This window comes from Canis lupus, chromosome 6 (assembly GCF_003254725.2).
Source record: "Canis lupus dingo isolate Sandy chromosome 6, ASM325472v2, whole genome shotgun sequence".
NCBI lineage: Eukaryota > Metazoa > Chordata > Mammalia > Carnivora > Canidae > Canis > Canis lupus.
This window is the reverse complement of record NC_064248.1, coordinates 42,677,084-42,696,655: the sequence shown is the minus strand read 5'-3', so window position 1 is coordinate 42,696,655 and position 19,572 is coordinate 42,677,084. Positions and strand designations below refer to the sequence as shown.

Sequence of the window (19,572 nt, the reverse complement as noted above, 5' to 3'; positions counted from 1 at the left end):
ATCAGTATTGGGACTTGAAAGTTGGTGACAAATTGAGCTTTCATCTTTCTAATTTCTCTAAACCCATATAAAGAAAGGAAGAAGGAAAAGAAGTCAGTAACTAGTTGTCCTGTTAAGACTGAAAGAACATTCAATGAAAGATACTGAAGTATGAGCAGTGTATGGACTGTGTGCTCTGCAGCATAGTAATGGACTAAGGAGTTCCCTAGGTTTAATTTTCAAGGAGGCTGTATTGTAATAGTTCTTATCTTTTTTAAAAAATTTTTATTTATTTATGATAGTCACACAGAGAGAGAGAGAGAGAGAGAGGCAGAGACACAGGCAGAGGGAGAAGCAGGCTCCATGCACCGGGAGCCCGACGTGGGATTCAATCCCGGGTCTTCAGGATTGCGCCCTGGGCCAAAGGCAGGCGCCAAACTGCTGCGCCACCCAGGGATCCCTAGTTCTTATATTTTAGCAGACTATCACTTGTTCTCCTGGACCATTCTAACTGTAGACTCATTACTTTGTTCCCACTTAAAACAAAACTTGAAAATAGTAGTTCATTTCTTTACTTCTTCAGTTCCCATTCACTACCCATTCTCTGCTCAACTCACTTCACTCAGGCTTTGGTTCCATCATGACACCGAAACCTTTTCAAGGTTACCAGAGATCTCCATTTTACCAAATCACTGCTCAGTTTTCAAATGTCAGATTACTTGATTTCTCAGCAATGTTTCCTACTGCTGATCATTCCCCTCTCAAAATATTTTGGTCATTCGGCTTCCAGGATTATCCTCCTTTTTTTTGGTTTGCTTTTTTGTTTCTTTTATTCATTGCTGTATCTCCAGTGCCACCTCACTGGCCACTCTCAGCCTTCATTATTCTCTCCTCATCATCCTTCACCCTTGAAATTTGTAGTGCTCAGAGATCAGTTCTTGAACCTCTTCTTCCTTCCCCTACCATCTAGTAGAACTTTCTGTGAAGATGGAAATATTATATATCCAGTCTGTCCGCTATAATGGCCTCTAGCCTTATGTGGTTCTTGAGCACTTTAGCACTTGGTTATTGCAAAAGAGAAAATTAATTCTTAATATTATTAATTGTAATTAATTAAAAATTTAAAAGCCACATGGGACTAGTGGCTACTGTATGAAACAGCACAACTCTAGATGATTTCATTCTGTTGATTGGCTTTTATATCTTCTATATAGTGATGATTTTCAAATTGATGTTTCCATTCATGATTTTTCCCCTTATGTTTGAGATTCACATATGTAACATTTCCATTTGAATATCTAATTGGCATCTAAAACTTAACCTGTCCAGAACAGAGCTCTTGTTTTTTCTTCCCACACATGTTCTTCCTCCAGTCTGCCCCATCTCAGGAAATGGTACTACCATTCATCTAAGTCTTCAGGCCAAATACCTATGAGTCATCCTTGTTCCTTTTCTTCCACTCACTTCCTACATCCAGCCTATCAGAAACCCTACCTTCCAAATATATGCCTAATCTCTATTACAATGTTCACTGCAGCAATCTTAGTACAAACTGCCAACGTTTCCCATTAGGGTACTAGCCTATCAACTATTTCTCTTCCATTCATAATCCCTCACACTGACTTTTTCACACAGCAGCCAGAGTGCTCTTTTAAAATGTAAATCATTGGGAGATCCCTGGGTGGCTCAGCGGCTTAGCGCCTGCCTTGGGCCCAGGGTGTGATCATGGAGTCCCAGGATCGAGTCCTGTATGGGACTCCCTGCATGGAGCCTGCTTCTCCCTCTGCCTGTGTCTCTGCCTCTCTCTCTCTGTGTCTCTCATGAATAAATAATAAAATCTTAAAAAATAAATAAAATGTAAATCATGTTGTCAGTTCAAAATCCTCTGATGATTTCCCATCACACCTAGAATCAAATCCTCACTTGTCACCATGGTTAAAAGGCCTTATGGAATCTCAACCTACTTCAGCATCACTTCCTACCACTCCCCTCTTTGCTCTTTGTGGCTGTATGAAGACAGGTATTTTTTGGTTTCTTTTATTCATTGCTGTATCTCCAGTGCCAGGAAAAATCTGCTGGCTAAAGGAACTTCAAGGAAACACCAGTTTCTGGTGTTGGCTCAAGGTAGAGAAAGGGAGTGTTCCTTAAGAATCTGAATTCCTGGGATCCCTGGGTGGCGCAGTGGTTTGGCGCCTGCCTTTGGCCCGGGGCGCGATCCTGGAGACCCCGGGATCGAATCCCACATCGGGCTCCCAGTGCATGGAGCCTGCTTCTCCCTCTGCCTATGTGTCTGCCTCTCTCTCTCTCTGTGTGACTATCATAAATAAATAAATAAAAATTTAAAAAAAAAAGAATCTGAATTCCTAAGCCTGCCTATGTACTGGTTTGGAATTTGATTTATTCTACCTGCATGGTGTAAGAAACCCCAGTCCACTGAAGTGCAAAGGGGTTAGAAATGCTCCTAGAGGGACGGGACGTTGGGCGGCTCAGTCGATTAAGCATCTGTTTTCGGCTCAGGTCATGATCTCCGGGTCCTGGGATCCAGCCCCACATAGGGCTCCCTCCTGGGCAGGGAGCCTGCTTCTCCCCTCTTCCTCTGCCTGCTATTCCCCCTGCTAGTGCTCTTGTTCTGTCAAATAAATAAATTCTTTAAAAAATATTTTTTAAATCTTTAAAAAAAAATAATAAATAGATGAAAGGTCTGAGAACACCAGTATTGAAATGTGGGTAATGGAAACTCTTACTCAGTATTGATAATGATAGAAATATGTCTACTCTCAAGAACAGTCTGACAACATTCTGGTAAAGTGGAGGATGTACTAAGCATATGAGCAACAGTTCTACTCACAGTTACATACCGCCAATACCCAAACTAGAAGAAACTCTTGCTCATGTCACTAAGATACATTTCCAAGAATTTCTTTGGGAGTACTGCTTATCTGATTAAAAAAAAAAAAATTGGAACCAGTCTATAAATCTGTGTCCCCAGTAGAACAGATAAAGAATTTCCTAGTCCTAAAATGGTAATGAAAATTAAACTGGGGATGCCTGGGTGGCTCAGTGTTTGAGCGTCTGCCTTTGGCCCAGGGCATGATCCTGGAGTCCCAGGATCGAGTCCCACATCGGGCTCCCCATATGGAGCCTGCTTCTCCCTCTTTCTGTGTCTCTGCCTCTCTATCTCTCATGAATAAATAAAATCTTAAAAAAAAAAAAATTAAACTACACATAGCAACTTGGCTGAATCTCAAAAACATAATGTTGCTTGAAGGAATCAAGTTAGATGATATATACAGTACGGAAGCATTTATTTATTATAAGCTATATTGCTTAGAGATCTATTCATATGTAATAAAAATATTAAGATTACAGAGAAAGAGGCAAGTTATAGAGAGAGTCACAGAGGAGGAGTTAGATATTTTTTTTAAAGATTTATTTATTTATTCAGAGAGAGCGAGAGAGAGGCAGAGACACAGGCAGAGGGAGAAGCAGGCTCCATGCAGGAAGCCTGATGTGGGACTCGACTCTGGGTCTCCAGGATCACACCCCAGGCTGCAGGCGGCGCTAAACCGCTGTGCCACCGGGGCTGCCCACAGAGGAGGAGTTAATGTGTTGAAAATGGTTTATTTCTTAAGCTGGGTATTAGGTATCATATATTCCTTATATCATGTCCTTAAAATATTGATCTTTAAAAGACTGAATTGATATGAAAATTCTCTATATTTAATGATTATTGAAAAAATTTGAGAACCTTTTATTTTAACTTTACTATCTAATTCATTCTTAAAATAGAAATGAGTAACTTAGAGAAGAGTAACAACAAGTAACAACAGGGGCACCTGCCTGGCTCAGTTGGTAGATCATGCAACTCAATCTCAGGGTCATGAGTTCAAGCCCTATATTGGACATGGAGCCTACTTAAAAAAAGGAAAGAAAAGAAAGTAACGATATAGTACTAAGGATGTTATTTTGATTTGATTTGGGTTTTTTTCCAGTTTTACTGAGAAATGTTTGATATACATGACTAAGTGTAAGGTACTCAGCATGATTGCCTCATTAACATACGTAGTGATCACCACAGTAGGTTCAGCTAACATCCATCTTCTCATACAGATAGAAAAGAAGGGAAAAAAAGAAAAAAAAACTCTTCTTGCAATGAGCACTCTTAGGATAAACCCTCCGAGCAACTTTCCTAAGTATCATATAGCAGTGTTAACTATAGTCATCCTGTTGTACATTACATTCCTAATACTTACTTACCTTATAACTGGAAGTTTGTATCTTTTGACCACCTTCCCCTCCCCTACTCCCTTCCCTAACCCCCTCTGTTTCTGGTAAACTCAAGTTTACCATCTTTTTCCTAGTTCAGATATTTTCTTTTTCTTCTTCTTTTTTTATTTTTGATTTCCACTATAAGTAAGATCATACAAGATTTTTCCTTCTTATTTTTTTTAAGTCTATGTGGATAGTATAAAACCAGTTATTATAAAACGCCTTTTCTAAATTAAGGGGTATTGTTAGTAACCAAAGTCAGTTTCCAACCAAAATGTAACTTCCTTACATCAAAGCATTTTAGAGGGAGTGGATATTCTATTTTTATGTAGTTGGTATGGAAAATTATTATTCTTAAAAGAATACATGTTTGTACGTTTTTTGCTTCCATATGGGCTTGTTTTACACATTTTAAAATTGAATAACCTAGAGATGCTGAACTTGTAGTCTTAAGGGGTCCCCAGTTTATTTGAATTATTATTATTATTTTTCTTTTTACAAAGGTGCACGCCCCAAGTTTGGACGCCGACACAGTATGGAAAACATGGAACTTATGAAGTTAACACCAGAAAAGGTTGGCAGCTTTTGTGTTTTACATTTCTTGAACTGTTAAAATCAAATATTTAAATAACTTTTAACTTAAATGAATAATATAAATAAACCTTGTCTTGTATGGGTATCACTTTAAAATTTTCCTTTAAAAAGAATCAGAGGAAAAAATAAATAAAAATAAAAAGAATCAGAAAAAAGTACAGTCCAAAAAGAATGTGTATAACATGTTGCCATCTGTATAAGAAAAGTATTATGCATATATATTCTTTATAGATACATGCAGCCTTTCTGGAAGAATATGTAAGAAACTTGCTAACAACTGCTTCTGGGAAAAGGACTGGGTGTCTGAATTAGGAGAGATATTTACTTCATATATAGCTTGAACTGTTTGAATATTTTAACATGTACATGTATTCTTTTTTTTTTTTTTAACTAAAAGAAGATCAGAAAAACTTAAAAAGGTTAAGAGGCTCCCCCCCCCCACTGCATTAACAGCAACATTATTGCAAGGTTAATGATATTTATGAGCAAGCTATATTTTCTAGCTACATTTCTTTTTCTTACTTTTTTTTTTATTTTATTTTTTTTAATTTTTATTTATTTATGATAGTCACACACACAGAGAGAGAGAGAGAGAGGCAGAGACACAGGCAGAGGGAGAAGCAGGCTCCATGCACCGGGAACCCGATGTGGGATTCGATCCCGGATCTCCGGGATTGCGCCCTGGGCCAAAGGCAGGCGCCAAACCGCTGCGCCACCCAGGGATCCCTCTAGCTACATTTCTTAAAAGCATTCTCTTAACTAACAACTTTTATTCAAGATCTTGTCTGGGCTTTTTCTCTTTTAACATAACATAATTTTTAAAAGGTTATTTTTCTTTATTATTTTTTATTAAGTTTTTAAATTCCGGTTTAGTTAACATACAGTGTTACGAGTTTCAGATGTATAATATAGTGATTGAATACTTCTGTACACTACTCAGTGCTCATCATGCCAAGTATACTCTTTAATCCCCATCACCTGTTTCACCCATCCCCTCACCCTGTAAAAAGGTTTTTGAAGAAAAAAAATGAAGGCTGCTTGCTTCCACTTTTGCTTAACTTAATTTTACATTGTTAAGGTAGGTTGTTCTTCTGTGGTATATTTTATAAAATATTCTTTATAAAATAGGCTCATTATAATAACTTCAGAAAATTTCAGCAAGGAAATTAAAATTATGAGTAATCTCACCTCCTAGTGGTAACTACAGTTATTAATATTTTGATATTTATTCATCTTGCATTTTTATATGAATATTATATTACAGATCTTATAATACATAGTTAATACATCATTTTCATGCCATTAAACATTTTTCTGCTGTATTATAATAGGCATATGATTTTTTAATATTGACATTTCTGTGGAAATAGTTTTCTTAAGACTAACATCTAATTAACTTGAATTTATAGCCAATATTTTTTTATTCCAAACAATTTTTTTTTTTTTATTCCAAACAATTAAAGTTGTTCAAAAACTCTGAAGGACTTTGTGATTTCCTGCAAGTATCTACCTCTTATCTTGTCAGTTTCAAAGCTATCTAATCTGCAAATTATTTTTTAAAAAAACTTTTAAGTCAATTTAGGTCTCTTTTTTTATTCTTGTAGGAATGTACTGATTAATTTACTCTTGTGCCTAGCTCTGTAGGGTACTAACTGTAGATTCCATTAAGAAGGTGACCAGATTCAGGGGATCCCTAGGTGGCTCAGGGGTTTGGCGCCTGCCTTTGGCCCAGGGCGTGATCCTGTAGTCCCAGGATCGAGTCCTGCATCGGGCTCCCGGCATGGAGCCTGCTTCTCCCTCCTCCTCTGTCTCTGCTTCTCTCTCTATATATATATCTATCATGAATAAATAAATGAATAAATCTTTAAAAAAAAAAAAGTGACCAGATTCAACTCAAAGTTGGCTTTTCCAAGAGCCAAATAATGACAAAATTCTATCTTTAAATATGTTTGGGATTAGTTCTGTGTTTTCTTTTCCTCATCATAAAGTTGCATCGAGTTATTTCATTACTCTCAAAGTAAAAAACCATTTATAAAGAAAAAGAAACATCTGTGTTAGAGATGCTTCTTAAAGCACAGTTGCAGGGAACTCTTGCAGACCACAGATGTTGGAAAATGCGTTTTTGCTACTCTCACATTTGATTGGTCATTCTGCTTAGTGTGGAATTATTGGTTAGAAATAATTTTCTTTCTTTTTTTTTTTTTTTAAAGATTTTATTCACGAAACATAGGCAAATACATAGGCAGAGGGAGAAGCAGGCTCCTCGCAGGGAGCCCAATATGGGACTTAGTCCCCAGACTGGGGTCATGCCCTGAGCCTAACACAGACGCTCAACCGCTGAGCTACTTGGGCATCCCTTATTTGGACTTCTCACAGAAACACTCAAGAATACAGACTGGAACAATGTCCTCAGAATTATGAAGGAAAATTATTTCCGGGACACCTGGGTGGCTCAGCAGTTGAGCATCAGCCTTAGCTGGGCATGACCCTAGTCTGAGGATTAAGTCCCTCATCAGGCTCCCTTGCAAGGAGCCTGCTTCTCCCTCTGCCTGTGTCTCTGCCTCTCTCTGTATCTCATGAATAAATAAATAAAATCTTTAAAAGGGAGAGAGAGAGAAGTCCAAATAAGTATATAGGAAACATTTAAAGTTTTTCACATTTCTACTTGGGATTTAGGTGTTCTAACATCTGGGGCCATTTACTGTCTCTAAAATCAGGAGACCTTGAAGTTCACTCCAGCAGTAGTATCACCTTCCCCTTATAACCTGTATAAGAAAAGGAACAGAGGGAGAGAAAAAAGCTTCATTTGATGCAGATAGCTTGGTTTCCTCACTAGCTGCCTGTCTCTCTGAGGTATGGTAGCCTGAGGGCAGGACCTAACTCTAATTTGTGCCTCATGAGGTAACTACAAAAAAAGCATGTTTTATCAAAATTATCAGTTATTACATAACATAGACCTTTGGATTTACTTACAAACAAGATTGAAATGTTAAAGTTGCAAATGTCACGTAGCTACTGTACATACTGTGTGTTTTCCTTTCTACTCAGTAAATATTTTTTATATTGAGTCTGTTTTTTAGATGTTAAGTATATTTAAACCAGATCTAGGCCTATATAAATTGCTCATTAGATGGTTTTTGCCTGTTGAGAATTTAGTAGTTAGTGAAAACAAAAAGTATCACCAAAAAATTGCTACAGCTATGTAAGTTTTAGATATTAATTTCTACAGTTTAAAATTCTGCATATGTCCAAAATTTCCAGTTGTAACATTTTTAATTAACTCTTATCCAGAATAAAACTTGCTCTTTCCCTGACCAAATTTTATTTTATTTTAATTTTATTTTTAAGATTTTATTTATTCATTTATGAGAGACACAGAGAGAGAGAGAGAGAGAGAGAGAGAGAGAGAGAGAGGCAGAGACACAGGCAGAGGGAGAAGCAAGCTCCACGCAGGGAGCCTGATATGAGACTTGATCCCAGGTCTCCAGGTTCATGCCCTGGGCTAAAGGCAGGCGCCAAACCGCTGAGCCACCCAGGGGTCCCCTCAAATTTTATTTTTATGGGATTTTGGCAAACTCTGTTTTATTACTCTTAAGTTCTTAAAAGTCACCATTTTAATGTTTTGATAATGAGAAGTCCACAGTATACGTTTGGTATAAGCTGTTGAAAATAGAAATACTGGCAAAAAGGAATTTATTAAGAGATCTAAGCTGCCCCACACACAAAATGGGCGGTGAAGACAGGTAAGACAGGTTAATATTATAGAAAACCAAAGATAGCTCTGTTTTTTCATGCCCTGCTTTCCATTTATGTTTATAATTTTATAGGTACAGAACTGGAACAGTGAAATTCTTGCTAAACAAAAGCCTCTTATTGCCAAACCTTCTGCAAAGTTGCTCTTTGTCAACAGATTAAAGGGGAAAAAGTGCAAAACTAATTCCTCCACTAAAGTTCTCCAGGATGCCAGTAATTCCATTGATCGCCGAATTCCAAATTCTCAGAGGGTACGTATAATAATAAGTTTTTGAGTGTTGTGCTTCAAATATCTACATTTTAGTTTTCTTGTATTCAGACTGAATATTCCGTAATTTGTATTAGACATTTAATACAAAATACTGTTTTTATTCAAAGAAGTCTTGCATATTTCCCTATCTTTTCTTTTTCAAGCTAGAAACTATAATTACTCCATTCATGGATATGTTGCTTTACTACTTTGGATAGTAATTGTTTGTCATTGTTTGCAAAAATACTATCTTTTTTTTTTTTTTTTTTTTTTACTGCAGTGTCTCCCAGTAAAACTGTCCTTCTTTCAGTTTAGAAGTTAGAACAAATTAAACTTAGAGGTTGAAGGATTTTAAAATACTAATTTAAGATAGTATCTGCTAGCATCAATTTCTATTTATTTATACTGAAATTATAATAGAATTAAAAACTATTTTGATGAAAAGTGATCACAGGACTCAGATTACTAAATATAACTATATAATATTTTATTTCTAAATATCAGAAGTATCTTTAATTAAGCTAACCTGCACTCTGATAAAAGAATCAAAATAAATCACAAAGATGATACGTCAAATTATCAAGTCCATTTTTCAATGAGAGCTTTTGGAAAACTTATGGTAGTCTTTTCTTTCTTTCTTTCTTTCTTTCTTTCTTTCTTTCTTTCTTTCTTTCTTTCTTTCTTTCTTTCTTTCTTTCTTTCTTTCTTTCTTTCTTTCTTTCTTTTCTTTTCTTTCTTTCTTTTCTTTCTTTCTTTCTTTCTTTCTTTCTTTCTTTCTTTCTTTCTTTTCTTTCTTTCTTTCTTACAGCTTTCTTTTGGTTCTCTTATCAGCATTCCACCTATGTCTGTACCCTGGTGGTGTCCTTTGTCTTGATTTTTATCAGTAGTTTTTTCCAAGTGTATGACTAACAAAAGGAAATATTATGGGGTATATAATGGACCATGAATATTTTTTTAGACCTAGAGCAGATCTCAGAGGCATACCTTTGTTCAAGGTTTGAGGTCTTAACTAAGCCCACTTAGCCCAACTGAAAATGTCCATACTTCTGAGGCCTCCCTGTGTTTTGATGTTCAGTATTTTGAATTCAAGCCTTTTTTGCCCCTAGGAAAGTCTTGTGAGTGATTACAAGTGCATCTGACTACAGCTTATGTACATACTTAATCCCAGTCCTCAAACTAAACATGTTAAGAACTGTACTCTGAACCCCTCCTGTTTCCCTTAATATATGCCATGTTCTCTGTCCCCCAGGTTAGGAACCCAGGTGTCATTCTAGACTCCCTCTTTCACTAACCACATCCAGTCAATCCCTGCATCCCTCAGATCTGCCTCCGGCCCCTTCTTTCTGAAAATAAACCTCTGCTGCTATGTATGTCATAGTCCTTAGTGCATTACTGTATCTCTTACCCAGATGTTTGGAATAGGCAACTGAGCTGATTGCTTTCCCTGCATTAACCTCTGCAGCCATTTGGAGGGGCCAGTTCTGTTTCTGTTCAAAGCTGCTTAAAATTATTATTACCAATGCTCCTCTTACTTCATATAGGATAACTTGTTAGTATGTCATACAGAGGCTCTTGTTTGGTGGCCTCTTCCCACCTCTTCACCTCTCCTACCCCCTTTAGTTCATTATCCCCTGAATACTACAAACTTTTAGCATCGCATATTAATCACTATGAAGCATATACCTGTAAATGTGAATTCATTCTTCAGGAGCCAATTCAAATATCACAGTTTCCCTAAAGGATTAGTTTTGCCCGTCTCCTGAAGCCTATAATTTTTTATATAAATGTACCTCTACCATAATACTTATATCATTATGAAAAACAAAATATTTTTTATTAAACATTGCATCTGTCATTTTAAGCTTTGAAGTTTCCAAGTAAAGTATGACGGGTTTCCTTCTGCCCTAAATATTTATTTATATGAGGTTTATGTTTTTTTAAAGAGCTTCAAATCTTTAAATATAGTAAAGGACCTTGGAAAATCACTATGCTTTGTTAGTTTTAAGTTCTTAGAGAGATTAATTTACTTTTAAATTCTTTTGTAGAATCTTAAAACTGAACTTTGAGCCTAGGATCACTTAATTTTTATATAAATCTTTTAGTATCTGAAGTAGTTCCCCAGAGTCTGAGGTACATTTCTTTAGCCTTAGAAATTACAAGGATTAAAAATTAAAATACATAACTAGAATAAATAAAATATAACGAGAAATGCTTTTTATTAGTTGGATTGAAATAACTTTATTATCAAGGTTGCCATCTTGAAATCTTTATAATGAAAATGTCAATTTTTATTTTTAATCTTCATCCTTTATCTTTTGCATATGTATCATGATTTTGCTCCATTGATGATGTGATGATAATGCTGGAATATTAAGATTTTTCTCTCAATATTTCAGAAAGTCAGTACAGATACTATTGGAGATGAAGGGTTCTTTGACCTGGTAAGCCGATTTCAGAGCAATCGGATGGATGATCAGAGGTGCTGTTTACAGGAACAGAGCTGTGGGCCAGCTTCAACTGCAGCGTCTTCCACTCCCCCTAGAGTGATGCTTAAAAGTGAGTAATTGTGGTTCTCCCCCAATTTTAATAGTTTCCTTTGATATTCGTGTGATTTCTTTCTGAGAGTTCAGTTTTCTTCAGTGCAAGTACAGTAAATGAACCTGAACCCAGGTGTATCTGAAATGCTGGTATTTCTTCAGTTCAGAACAAAGTTTTGTTTCAGTTCCCCTAGGTTTATTTGTATTTTAGTTCAGTGCACTTTCAACTAACTGTAACATACTGTCTCCTTAGAGTCTTTGGGACTGGGAAAAAAATCTAACTTTAAAAGTAAAAATAGTAAAGGGAAAAATTTAAGTTATACATACCTTATAATTCTGTGTAAATCACAAATGCTTCCTATCTGGATTTTTATTTTTATTTTTTTTTTAAATTTTTATTTATTTATGATAGTCACAGAGAGAGAGAGAGAGAGAGGCAGAGACACAGGCAGAGGGAGAAGCAGGCTCCATGCACCGGGAGCCCGATGTGGGATTCGATCCCGGGTCTCCAGGATCGCGCCCTGGGCCAAAGGCAGGCGCCAAACCACTGCGCCACCCAGGGATCCCCCTATCTGGATTTTTAAAAAGCCAAGACAGACTGAGGAGAAACCTATGACTAAGGCGGAAGCTAAGGCCTGCCTGAGCCTTAGAAGGGTTACTTAAAATTTTCTACTTCAGCTACCAAAAGACTTCCTCTGCCATAGACTAGGACTTAACTCTTAGTTAGCTAAATGGTTCCTATCCAGGGCATAGAATAAAGACTGTCTCATTCATCCTCACGTGAGAAATGATATAAGACAATGTATTACCTTCTGAAATCTAGCCCCAGATCTTGTAGAGTTATCTTTTTGGGGGGCAGTAGGCTCCATGCCCAGCATAGAGCCCAACACAGGGCTCAAACTCAACGACCATAAGATCAAGACCTGAGCTGCGATCAAGAGTTGAACACCTAACTGACTGAGCCACCTAGGCACCCCTTGTAAAGTTATATTTTGAGTGGGCATAGATAAAAAGAAATATAGTCTAATCTGAATAACCTTTAAGTGGATCATCTGAAGTACTCTGGGATTTGTTCTTCCCTACCTGCCCATATCATAGGCCCCAGTGTATCAGTGACTCTCAGTGACAAAGCTAAAGCAGGGGGACAGAGTGGATGTTGGGACTGAACAAGGCTGAAAGGAACTATATGTATATTAAAAATATGCTTAAATATTTTTGTGATGTTACGGATTTTTTTCCTATTCATAGCACCATCTGTTTCCATGGTGTCCCCCAACACGGATGAGTTTTTAGACCTTCTTGCCAGCTCACAGAGCCGCCGTCTTGATGACCAAAGGGCCAGTTTCAGTAATTTGCCAGGGCTTCGTCTAACACAAAACAACAATAAGTCTGTACTTGGCCACCTGATGACTAATGACAACAAAGAGCCTGATGAAGATTTCTTTGACATCCTTGTAAAATGTCAAGTATGTATGCATATTTTTGTCATTCTGTGTATGGCTCAGATACTGTTGAGAGCTTTGGCAGTATTATAATTCTAATCTGGGAAGGGCTTATTTTGTATTAGGGACACACTTACCATTCAGGGGTCCATCAGACTCTTTAGATTCCTATGATAGTTTCTTTGTATCATTTTGGGTGGTAAGGCAAGATGAGATGTTGCTGATGACTCTGAGCTGTGGTGGAGAGGAAATTATGAAAGGTAGGGAAGGAGACCTAGAAAAGACACCCTCTTTTATCAATGGTAGGAGAGAGTATCAGGAAAAGCCAGTGATTAATGGGGAGAGTCTAGCGGGAGCCCTTTCTAGACTGCTTTAGGAGAAATTCACATACCAAGATAGCTTTCGTTTTTAGTTATTTTAATAATTATTTGCCAAAATGGTTAAGGAATATCTCAAATGGCTTGAATAGAACCAGAAAAATAATCCTTATTTTCACTAAAGAGACATTTCCTCTGTCTGACCCTGATTCTGTGTGTTTTCTCATTCATAAAAAGATGAGGTAATGACATAATGACACATACATACTACCTACCTCTCATTCATTCAACAGAAAATTATTGAGCGTACACTGTGTTCTTGGCACTAGTCTAGACATTTGAGACACATACTTGGCCTTTAAAGGAGCCTACATTTTAGGATCCTTTAGGAGAGACAGTAAATAAGTCTGTACATATGTATAGATATTATATGTTAGACACTGATACTTGCTATAAAGAAAATTAAAGCCACATAAAGGAGTAAGGTATCTAGTGGTGGTGGTGGTTAGGGAAGATGTTCCATGTGAACAGAGATCTGAATGAGGCAAAACAGCCATGTGAATATTTAGTGGAAGCATTCCATGCAGACACAGCAAGTCTCTTCTTGGCTATAAAAGCTTAGCAGGTTCAAGGAATGGCAAGGTTGCCAGTATGACCGGTGTGGAGTGAATAAAGGGTAAGGGAGAGCAGTAGGAGATGAGGATGGAGAAAGAACCAGCCTAGATCTTATAGGCTATGATGAGGTCTTGTATCCCAAATGTGATAGTAAGACATTGGAGGGTCTGGAAGATCATCCCAGCTACTGCTGAAAGTATGTGAAGTGCCAAAGAGTTAGTAGGAAAACTAGCTAAAAAACCAGTATGGGGGGATACCTGGGTGGCTCAGTGGTTGAGCATCTGCCTTTGGCTTGAGGCATGATCCTGGAGTTCTGGGATCAGGTCCCACATTGGGCTTCCTGCGTGGAGCCTGCTTCTCCCTCTGCCTGTGTCTCTGCCTCTCTCTCTGTGTCTTTCATGAATAAATAAATAAAATCTTGAAAAAAGAAAAGAAAGAAAACCAACATGGGTAATTCAGGGAAAAGATACTGGTGACTTTGACTAGTGTAATGGTGTTAGGAGAGATGATAAGTAGCAGTTGAAATAGGGATATATTTTGAAGTTATGGTTGGATTGGAAAGACCTATTAATAAATGGATGGGAGTTATAAGAAAGAAAAATAATCAAAGAGGGTTCCAACCTTGTTGGCTTTGAACAACTGAATCTGTGAATGGTACAGTTTACTGAAATGGAGAAGTCAAAGGAGAAAGAGGTTTGGGAAGAAAAAGCAGGAGATGTACTTTAGGTAGATAAATTTGAGTTATGTAAGTAGATACTCAAGTGGAGATGTTGAATAAGCAATTGGATATATAAAAATCTGGAGCCCCAGAGAGAAAAGACTTGGGGAGTCATCCGCTATATACTGATGACTGGTATATAGCTGGTATTAAAGCTTTGGGAAGATAGTATCTAAAGAATAGATAAGGAAACACGAAGACTAAGCTCTGGGCATTACAAAATTGAACGGAATAGAGGAAGATAAGCCAGCAAAGCAGCCATCAGCCTGGAGGAATGCTTTCACTAAATATTCACATGGCTGTTTCACCTCATTCATATCTCTGTTCACATGCCAGTCCTGGAACATCTTCCTTAACCACCAACACCCCTAGATACCCTACTCCTTTATATGGCAAAGTGTTTTAAGGAATGTTGAACTCTGTCAAACGCTGCTAAGAAGCCAACTAAGATGATGGCTGATCTAGATTTGGCAACATGCAGATTATTAGTCATTTTGAAAGACACTGTTTTAGGGACATGATGGGGACACAGGATTGAGGAGGTTGAAAACATGGAAAGCGTGAAGGGGGAAATAGTAAACATAGGATAGAGGTGGGGTTTTTTTTCTTATTTTGGGAGTTAATACTGCATGTCTCTTGATGTAAATGATCAAGTAGAGGGAAGAACCAGTGATGCAGCAGAATATGGGATAATTGAAGTTTTTGTGCAGGTGAGAAGGAAAGCAGAATATATATATATATATGTTTACAGATTTAGAGATAGGTGTAGATAGGACTTCTCTCTGGTTGTTTTTATTTTCTTAGCAAAGTAAGAAGTAGGGACATAATTGGAGATTGGGGTTGAAGCATTGTGATTTTGAAGAAGTTACTTTGAGAAACTGAAAGCATATTGACCAGGGAAAAGTAATAGGATTATTGAGCTACCCTGAGGACTCATTTGAAATTCACTGTCACTGAAGTAAGACAGGTCAGTACAGTGGTGTATTTTCTCGAGGCATAACCAGTTACTTAAGGATACAGAGATTTAATCAAGGTCAGTATTTTGACAGAATAGGATGGAGGGAGAGAGAAACACATGCCAGGGAATGATTTTAATAAGGGACTTGAAATCTAGGCTGCATCTAAGAAGGGAAAGTAAGGAAATGAAAGGTTTAGAAGTGAAAAGTAACAGTGATCCCATGGGTTTTTAAAAAAATTCTAAAGACCCATAACTAATTACAGACCATCAGATAGATATAAATGAAGCAAAAACTGACAGCATTAAAGGGAGAAGTGAACATTTCTACAAAAATAGTTGGAGCACCCTCTCTCAATAATAAGTAGGACAGCCAGGCAGATGATAAAATGAACAACACAATAAACCAGCTAGTTCTTATAGAACATACTTTTCTCTCTCTCTCTCTCTCTCTCTCTCTCTTTTTTTTTTTTTTTAAGATTTTAGTTATTCATGAGAGACACAGAGAGCTGGCAGAGACACAGGCAGAGGGAGAAGCAGACTCCCTCCAGGAGAGCTCAATGTGGGACTTGAGACCAGGACCCTGGGATCACACCCTGAGCCAGAGACAGATGCTCAACCACTGAGCCACTCAGGCATCCCCAGAACATATATTCTTCTCAAGTGCATATGGAATATTCTCCAGGATAGCTCAGATGTTAGGCCACAAAAGAAGTCTCAAAATTTTAAAAGATAGATATCATATAGAGTATCTTCTCTGACCATAACAGGATGAAGTTAGAAGCAATAACAGAAGAAAAAATGGAGAATTCACAAATTTGTGGGAATTAATGGGCAGAGAAAAATCACAAGGGAAATTAAAAAATACCTAGAGACTGATGAAAATAAAAACACAATATTCCAAAACTCTGGGATGTAGTGAAGGTAGTACTTAGGAATTTTATAGCTGTAAATGTTTACAATAAAAAAGATCTCAAATCAACAGCCTAAAGCTTTAGACCTTAAGGGGCTAGAAAAAGAACAAACTAAATCTAAAGTTAGCACAAGGAAGGAAACGGAGAACAGAAAAATAGAAAAAAATAAAACCTTAAACCTGGTTATTTGAAAAGTTTAACAACTGGTAAACATTGAATACAACTGGTAAACATTTAACTAGGGGAAGGAAAAGGGCAGGCTCAAATTACTAAAATTAGAACAAAAGAGGGGACATTACTCTTATTCTACAGAAATAAAAAGAATTTTAGGAGAATACTATGAATGATTATGTGCCAACAAGTTGGATAACCCATATGAAATGGACTTAAATAACTAGAAACACAAAATCAACCAACACTAAATCATGAATAGAAAATAGACCCATAATCTGCAAGATTATATCGGTAATAAAAAACCTCCTGACAGAGAAAAGCCCTGGTTCTGATGGCTTCACTGGTGAATTCTACCAAACATTTAAAGAGGTAACACCAGTCCTCATACTTTTCCAGATAACTGAAGAGAGGAATTAGGAATGCTTCCTATTCTGAAATCCTTCTATGAGGTCATTATTGCCATGATGCCAAAGCCAAACAAAACACTACTGTTTTGAAAACTATGTGGCCATATCCATTTTGAATATAGATGCAAAAATCATCAATAAAATACTAGCAAACAGAATCCAGTAAAAAGATTATACACCATGCCCAGGTGTAATTTGTTCCTGAAATGCAAGGATGGTTCAACATAGGGGAAATCAGTCTATTACATACATCACATTAATAGAAAGTGAAAAAAACCTCAATAATCTAAATTGATGTGGAAAAGCATTTGACAAAATTCAACACATTTTCTTGTTAAAAACACTCAACAAATTAGGAATAGTGAGAAACTATCACACCATTATAAAAGTCATTTTGGGGGGATACCTGGATGGCTCGGTTGGTTGGGTCCAGCTCTTGAATTCAACTCAGGATTGTGAAATTGAGCACTGTGTGGGGGGAGCTCTGTGCTTGGCTCAGTCTGCTTGTCCCTCTCCCTCTTGCCCTATGTGTGCATGCTGTCTCTCAAATAAATAGATAAAGTCTTTTAAAATCATTTATGAATTACAGCTGCCATCATACTCAATGGTAAAAGGCAAAAGCTTTTCTCTCAGATCAGGAACAAGACAAGGAGCTCATTTTTGCTACCTCTATTCAATGTAATACTGGAACTTCTAGCAGAGCAATTAGGCAAAAAAAAGAAAAGCATCTAGATTGGAAAGGAAAACGTAAAATCATTCAGAAATGACAGTCTTCTATATAGAAAACCGTAAAGATTTCACCAAAAACAACAACAACAACAAAAAAAAAAACAACCAAAATCCCTGTACAACCAAGAAATTCAGCAAAATAACGGGAATACAAAATTAATATCCAAAAATCAGTTGTGTTTCCATACACTAACAATGAACAGACTAAAAAGGAAATTAAGAAAACAGTTATTCTTAAAATAGCATCAAAAAGAATGAGCTACTCCAGAATGAACTTAGCCAGGGAGGTGAAAGACTTGAACAATGAAAACTACAATTTCTTAAAGAATGAAACCTCATAAATAAAATGGAAAAGAATCTTATGTTCATGAATTAGAAGATTTAATATTCTTAAAATGCCAGTAACCACCCAGAGTATAATCTATACATTTAATGCACTCCTTATCCAAATGTAAGTAAGGTTTTTTACAGAAACAGAAAATTCCATCTTGAAATTTCTGTGGAATCTCAGGGGAACCCAAGTAACTGAAACAGTCTTGAGCAAGCAGAACAAAGGTGGAGGCCTCACACTTCCTGATTTCAAATTTTACTACAAAGCTACAGTAGTCAAACAGTTATGGTTCTGGCATAATGACAGACATACAGAGAGACCAATAGGAAGGAGAGCCCCGAAATAAATCCTTGAATGATTTTCAGCAAGTGTGTCAAGACTACTAAATGGGGAAAGGGGTCTCATCAATAAATGATTCTGGGAAAAGTATCTACATGCAAAAGACTGAGGCTGGACCCTTACCTAACACCATATATAAAAACTGATTCAGAATGGATCAAAGACCCAAATGTAAGAGCTAAGACTTGTAGAAAACATAAAGGGAAGCTTCAAGATTTTTGATTTGGCAGTGATTTCTTAGTTATGACACCAAAGGCACAGGCAACAAAAGAAGAAATAGACAAACCTGGATGTCATGAAAATGTAAAACTTTTGACACAGGGAAAGCATAAGCAGGGGGAGTGACAGGCAGAGGGAGAGGGAAGCAGGCTCCCCTTGGAGCAGGGAGCCCGATGCAGGGCTTGATCACAGGACATCATGACCTGAGCCGAAGGCAGACACCTAACCAACTGAGCCACCCAGATGACCCTGAAATTTTTTAACTTTTGTACATCAGATGACACTTTTACAAAAGTAAAAAGGCAACTCACAGAAAGCATTTGCACATCATAAAACCAATAAAGGATTGAGAATAGAGAATTCTAAAGGGATTTATTTATTTATTTATTCATTCATTCATTTATTTATTTATTTATGATAGGCAGAGACACAGGCAGAGGGAGAAGCAGACTCCATGCCAGGAGCCTGACGTGGGACTCGATCCCGGGACTCCAGGATGGCTCCCTGAGCCAAAGGCAGGCTCTAAACCGCTGAGCCACCCAGGGATCCCCGAGAATAGAGAATTCTAAAATGTAACTACCAAAAAACCTATTTCAAAAATGGGCAAGAGGCACCTGAGTGGCCCAGTCGGTTAGGTATCAAGAGTCAGTTCTTGATTTCGAATCAGGTCATGATCCTCAGGGTCATGAGATTGAGCCCTGGTTGGGCTCTGTGTTGGTGTGGAGCCTGCTTAAGGTTCTCTCTGTGCCTCTCCCCCTCTCTCCCCACCACCACCAAAGAATCCAAACAGACATTTCTCCAAAGAAGATGTACAAATGACCAATAATCACAAGAAGGGATGCACAACATCACAAATTAGAGAAATGGGAATCAAAACTACAATGAAATACTACCTCACACCCATTAGGAAGCTACCATTAACGACAAAACAAGCACATTGGTGAGGATGTGGAACTGGAACTGTCCTGCACTGTAGGTGAGAACAGAAAATGGTGGAGTTGCTATGAAAAACAGTATGTGGTTCCTCAAG

At 37.4% G+C, this 19,572-nt stretch overlaps 1 protein-coding gene across 7 annotated transcripts in view; it reads left to right on the top strand.

The window, feature by feature from the left end:
• GPSM2 (G protein signaling modulator 2) overlaps positions 1 to 19,572 on the top strand; it is a 61,713-nt gene that overhangs the window by 27,461 nt on the left and 14,680 nt on the right. For all 7 annotated transcript variants that reach the window (XM_049111019.1, XM_049111018.1, XM_025417391.3 and 4 more), the window contains 4 exons: positions 4,752 to 4,822; positions 8,670 to 8,846; positions 11,242 to 11,401; positions 12,631 to 12,848. In XM_049111019.1, coding sequence (XP_048966976.1) covers positions 4,752 to 4,822; positions 8,670 to 8,846; positions 11,242 to 11,401; positions 12,631 to 12,848 — 626 coding nt within the window. The remainder of the gene's footprint in view (positions 1 to 4,751; positions 4,823 to 8,669; positions 8,847 to 11,241; positions 11,402 to 12,630; positions 12,849 to 19,572) is intronic.